The sequence below is a fragment of the Argopecten irradians genome, chromosome 8, assembly GCF_041381155.1.
Source record: "Argopecten irradians isolate NY chromosome 8, Ai_NY, whole genome shotgun sequence".
In the NCBI taxonomy this organism is placed as follows: Eukaryota; Metazoa; Mollusca; class Bivalvia; order Pectinida; family Pectinidae; genus Argopecten; species Argopecten irradians.
In genome coordinates, this window is record NC_091141.1 from 10,193,426 (window position 1) to 10,199,517 (window position 6,092).

The window sequence follows — 6,092 nt, forward strand, 5'->3', positions numbered from 1 at the left end:
CAAATCCAGCAATGTCATCTACCTCCTCTCGTGTAGGAAATGCACAATGCAATACGTTGGGAAACCGGTGGTCCACTCAACGTCAGAATCAGCAATCACCGGTGGTCTATCAAACAGAACAAACCTGACTATCCGGTTACCAAACATTTCAACTTGCCCATCCATAGTTGGAAAGACATGCAGGTGATTGCAATTGAGCACTGTTCCTACTGGACACAAACCAAGCGTCGATCCAGAGAGAGACCCTGGATTACCTATCTACAGACCCGCTATCCCAAAGGCATTAACGAACGTTAAATATACTAATTGACATCAATTGATCACTTGCTTTTCAATTAATTATCCCTACTTCCAGCATTTTCCCGTTCTGTTCTACGCATTTTTGATCCTTTACATATACTGCCTAGCAAAAGGCGACTAAATTTGGGACTTTGCTTCTTTGCCAACACACCGAGAAGATAGGCGACTAAATTTGCATCCTATACCAATGAGCACTATTTATAAATTTTGCCACACATTTGACGTCACACGTGGCACGCTTTCCAGTCATCGCTCATATTTAAGCGTTCTGCCGAACAGCATGGATACATTTTTATAGATCCGACCTTCGGCTGCCACTTGCCGAAGGGTAAATTGCGCTCCATTGAGCTGTATAGTTTAATATTTGTCTACTTTGTCCCGCATTACTGTTCGTATCCTATTATGTACAATCGTGTTCGTTTTGTATGTCTTGATAAAGGGGCAGATCGCCTCGAAAATTTGAATTTTTTGTTTTTTTCCACACGGTTGGAATTACTTCCTTGTCCCATTTTTACCATTTGAAGTAATTCGTATCCAACAGACTTACGTCTGATTGGATCCCGTGTCATCTGGAAAATCCTGTTGATATTGCTTCTTTGACACGTATATATATAATATGTAATATTTAGTAAGGTGGTATAAAATTCCTTTAACACACCTCTTATAATTAAACCTGTACATGACCATGAGATAAATATGTTGACAAACGTGAATGTTACGTAACACTTTTGTTTGTAACAGTTAAACTCGCTGTCGATTGTAGAAGGTATGGACGCGAAGTCTGCCAACATGGTCCATGTTCGATTTGTGGCTAGTTTGACATTTCTATTTCTAATACCTGTAGTTTGGCTGATTCTATCTACTGGATTCCGTAAGACATTACAGCGACAGTTTATAAAAGGTAATTATATATAACCACCTAGTAGATTACAAAAATATACAACTAATATTTCATATGTAACTTTTAACATTGGCAGGTATCTATGAATGTCCATCCTCTTGAGAATTTTCTTTAAAAACATATATTTTCACCATCTTCTTCCTTAACAATTCTTGTCTTCGGCGGCATGCTTCAGTGATATAACACTATAAGCAGGGCAACAGTTCCACTATACAAGAAGACACAACACGAACATACCGCAGTCTCCCAAAACATACACCCAGCACCGCATACACGGGAGGCCGTCCTTACATGACCATAGCTGTTAATAGGACGTTAATTAATCAAACAAACAAACCTTAAGTAATTGATGCGATTACAATTTAGATACGTACACATGATTTCACATATCAGCTTTTCACCATTTGATATCACATGCGATGAGTAAATTTACAAAATATATCATTTATTTGTTGTCACATTTGAGACTCATTTGAAAACGCAATTTGTATTTTTATGAATATTAAATGACAATCATGTATGTTTCAGCCGATACATCGATGGGACTGTCTTATTGTGCGAACGGGTTTGAACAAGGGTGGAGCTTCAAATGCAAAGTAAAATGTGCAGATCCATCACTACTTGCTCTGAAAACTGATATCCGATTAAAATTGCCTACCAAATGCAAAAAGTATGTTTTACAGACAACAGGTAAATCTAAGGTGTCTCTCCCTGAGTTCAACTTTACTGATAAATGTATGAGAGATGAACTCTACGAGCAGTGCTCGGGCGGACAACTCGTACCAAATATTGTGCATTACATCTTCTTTGGTATCCAAAAACTCTCGTTTTTCCATTTCCTTAGTGTTTGGAGTATCCATACCATACAGAAGCCGTGTGTTATTCTGGTCCATGGTGATACACAGCTCTCAGGACCATATTGGACCAACCTCGTACGAGCCATACCTAATATAATCCGTGTGAGGAGAATGCCTCCTACACACATATTTGGGATTCCTATAAAGTTGGTTGAACACAAAGCTGATGTAGCGAGACTCGAAGCTGTTAGAGGTTCGTATCTTGAGATTATTTAATATTTCTAAAGCTGAGTAAAAATCTCCGGGAATCTACATTTTCTATATTCCATACCATTGTCAACTATCACATCTTTTGTTTTGTTAGAACAATAAATACCCGCCGAGTGAGGAAATACAAAAATGTTTTACACATAATATTGAGATTAGTTATTGCATGGAAATAAAATACGTCTGCCTTTTTATAGTAGTTTTTAATTTAGTTGTTTTTGGTTTTTGGTTGCATACTTCTAATTAATATGAGAAAGCAATAGAATTAATATGAGAATTTAATACTAATTGGTATAAGAATGAAATACTAATTAATATGAAAATGCAGTGCTTAGTAATATGAGAATACAATACAAATCAATATGATAATGTAACACTAATTAATATGATAATGTAAAACTAATTAATATGATAATGTAACACTAATTAATATGATAATGTAACACTAATTAATATGATAATGTAACACTAATTAATATGATAATGTAAAACTAATTAATATGAGATGTATTACAAATTAATATGAGAATACAATACTAATGAATATGAGAATACAATACTAATTGATATGATAATGTAATACTAATTAATATGATAATATAGTACTAATTAAAGGGACAATTCATTCTAAGAGAACATTAAAATTTGTACATATATTGGAAAAAACACAGTTTTAATGGAAATTAGATCAGTCGGTTTTACTGTGATGTGTCTGAAAAGCCCATGGTGGTGACATGTGTGTGAAATTTTCAAACTCGCTGGCTGTCCGCCATTACTCATTGTGGTTGAACTTCTTGTATGCCGAACCCTGTCCCTTGCTCGTAGAGTAATGCAACTTCTGTCTATAACAGCTCAAATCGCTATGACAGTAGTGTGTTTACCTTATTAGGTGAATTATCTTGCCTCAAAATCATTTTATCACATTCTCAGTGGTTATGTAGTTCATTTGTTTAACGTGCGTGACTTTGGCTCGGGTATAGGTACAAAGTCCATATTCTACCTGCTTAATCGTATTGATCAACGATTTGATATTTCAACGATATTAATTAAAATAATTAACAATGTCATGGAATTTGTCAATGTTTTACGTTATTTGTTTCATAAGAAATGTAGAACAATACACTTATGCTATATTTTACTTATTGGTTATGTAAAGGAATTAGCATGAGTGAATTATCAGAATGCAATACTAAGTAATATGAGAATGCAATACCCAGAATTGTATTACATGTGTTCTTTAAATCTAAACTGAATCTAATTCGCATTTTTCGCTTTTAACATCACAATGTCAATAATCGTAATCACTCATGGTAATTTTTCGCATTACTATACATGTAGTTAATTTTTGCTTAATTCAAAACAGGTTAGGTCATTTCTTTCGTTCGGATACCTATTTGGTTTTTATACAAATCAGTATTGCCATCTATATAACTCGGTTTTACACCTCAAAACCACTTTTGCAACTTTCAAATTATGCATTCTGTTGAACTGATATTTGAGCATACAGCCACAACGACGGTATTCACCACCATTCATATAAAAAGTAGATGATGTCAGAATGTGTAAATTGTAACTAAAAAGAAATTCTGTATCGGTGAAATTTTAATTGCTCCTGGTATTTTAGGAGTTTCTGTACAAATAAAAGCATTGCAAGTCTGTAATCTTTTTCCCGGCTTGCTTTACGAATGCATCTTCGTTCTTATATTGATAATATTTAAAATGAAATATGCATATCAAACATATGAGAGAAACCAATCTGGTACAGAATTATTACTATCTTGTAATCTTGTATATGTATCACTATTATTTATATATATTATATATATATATATATATTACAGACTTCGGAGGAATATATATGGACAATGACGAAATATTACTCCGGTCTCTGGACCCACTGAGGAAGTATAACTTCACATTGAGTCACGAGTTTAATTATAACCTTGCCAATGGATTGATCATGTCATCTCGAAATGCTTCGTTTGTGAATCGATGGTACCAGGAATATAAGACGTACGATGGTGTAGTATGGGGACATCACTCCACCATTGTACCATACAAACTCTCACAACGATACCCACATCTGATACATATTGAGAAAAACAATTTCGTGAATCCGGACTATAATAACCGAGATATGATATTCAAGGAAAATTTCAATTGGAGTAACAACTATGCTATCCACCTGTACATTAGGAAATACAAATTTGAACATAACTTTACTGATATCCGTCACCTTAACACTACTATTGGTTCTGTAGCTAGACATGTTTTATATGGTCACAAAGAACTCTGTTCTGACTAAATGCAATTAGAAGTTTTTAACAAAAGTGATTGTGTATCCTTTAAGTATTTAGAGTTATTTTATTTTTTCTTTAATGTTTCATTGTCTGCTGTATCAAAAGAACCATAATACTACTATATACACTACATGGCCTTTGTGCTTTTAAACGGTTGGGTATGTATGTCCAAGTGACGGAGTTGCCAGCCTTGGTCTATAGAGTTGACCAGTGGCCCTATTCCTTATTACTTTTTACAGCAATATTATATCATAATCTGCAAGCGCCTTTGTCTGCGATGTATATAGGAACATAGGTGTAATAAATTCTATCAGCAAGCAAGCATTCACGAAGACCAAATGTTCGTATGTATATAATATTATGTTTTTTATTTGTTGCTTTCTAATGGTTCGTTAGTCTGAAAATGAACTAATAAATATTTCAATCAACTTCGATAATGATACTACATTGTAAATAACATTTGCAGCGTTTTGGACATTCCATGTTTTTCCTTTGGTCCTTCTGTAGCTACAGTTTCTTCAATGCTGATCCATGGATAAACACAATTAAACAACAAACCTGGTGAGATATTTGCACACATTGTAAAGTGGTTTGTTACCTTATACATGTTCAGTGTGATAACTGATATTGATGTTCCTTATCGCATAAAGGAAAGCAGCCCTACGGATTGCTTGGTAATATTACGTACCATTTTCGGTGAGACAATGTTTCCATACCAACCATGGTATTTTATTTACCCGCTGTATCTAGCAAACACCTGTCTTGTATCTGACAGAACAATATAACAATAAAAACATAAAGCACACAAAAACAACAACAACAACAAATAAATAAAAATAATAATAATAATAATGATAAAAAACACCAAAAAACATAACCGACACATACACGCTTCTATCTTATGCCTCCTTCAAGGAAACACTTCTTACCATTAAATAGAAACAGGGCTATTATTTGAAAGTTGTTATTGGATGTTGAAGGTTGTGTATTCAGCTCCTTCCCCTATGAATTGGTTTAGAAATAGTCCTAAATAAAATATAAATAGAGATTGCACACATGAGTTCCGAAATATCAAGCGTTTTGAATTTCACTTGTCAATAAAATTCTTAAAGTCAATTCTGATTGTAAGTCCTCCAGTCTTACATTCGTGGAAGGGGTAGAGAATACAGGGTAAGGTATACAGGGTAGCGGTTTTGGGTAGATGGTACAGGGTAGGGGGAAGGGCTTCGAGTGTATGGATACATGGAATGGGTAAGGGGTATAGTGTAGAGGGTAACGGGTGTAGTGTAAGGGGTAGAAATTACAGGGTACAGGGTAGGAGGTACATAGTACAGTGTAGAGGTAAAGGGTGTAGTGTAAGGGGTAGAAATTACAGGGTACAGGGTAGGAGGTACATAGTACAGTGTAGAGGTAAAGGGTGTAGTGTAAGGGGTAGAAATTACAGGGTACAGGGTAGGAGGTACATAGTACAGTGTAGAGGGTAACGGGTGTATTGTAAGGGGTAGAAATTACATGTTACAGGGTAGA

General features: G+C 34.8%; 1 protein-coding gene across 1 annotated transcript; it reads left to right on the forward strand.

The window, feature by feature from the left end:
- Positions 1-1,068: 1,068 nt before the first annotated feature.
- On the forward strand, positions 1,069-4,920 carry LOC138328774 (uncharacterized). The gene is made up of 3 exons (XM_069275516.1): positions 1,069-1,201; positions 1,730-2,251; positions 4,107-4,920. Exons 1-3 carry the CDS (start codon positions 1,069-1,071, stop codon positions 4,568-4,570), a joined length of 1,119 nt encoding a protein of 372 aa, XP_069131617.1. The 3' UTR covers positions 4,571-4,920.
- The last annotated feature ends 1,172 nt before the right edge of the window (positions 4,921-6,092 follow it).

Bases quoted from the DNA above. Each gene is read 5' to 3' on its own strand.
- LOC138328774 (XM_069275516.1), top strand. From the start codon at position 1,069: ATGGACGCGAAGTCTGCCAACATGGTCCATGTTCGATTTGTGGCTAGT. The intron at 1,202-1,729 runs GTAATTATATAT...TGTATGTTTCAG, and splicing joins ACAGCGACAGTTTATAAAAG to CCGATACATCGATGGGACTG. The intron at 2,252-4,106 runs GTTCGTATCTTG...TATATATTACAG, and splicing joins GAGACTCGAAGCTGTTAGAG to ACTTCGGAGGAATATATATG.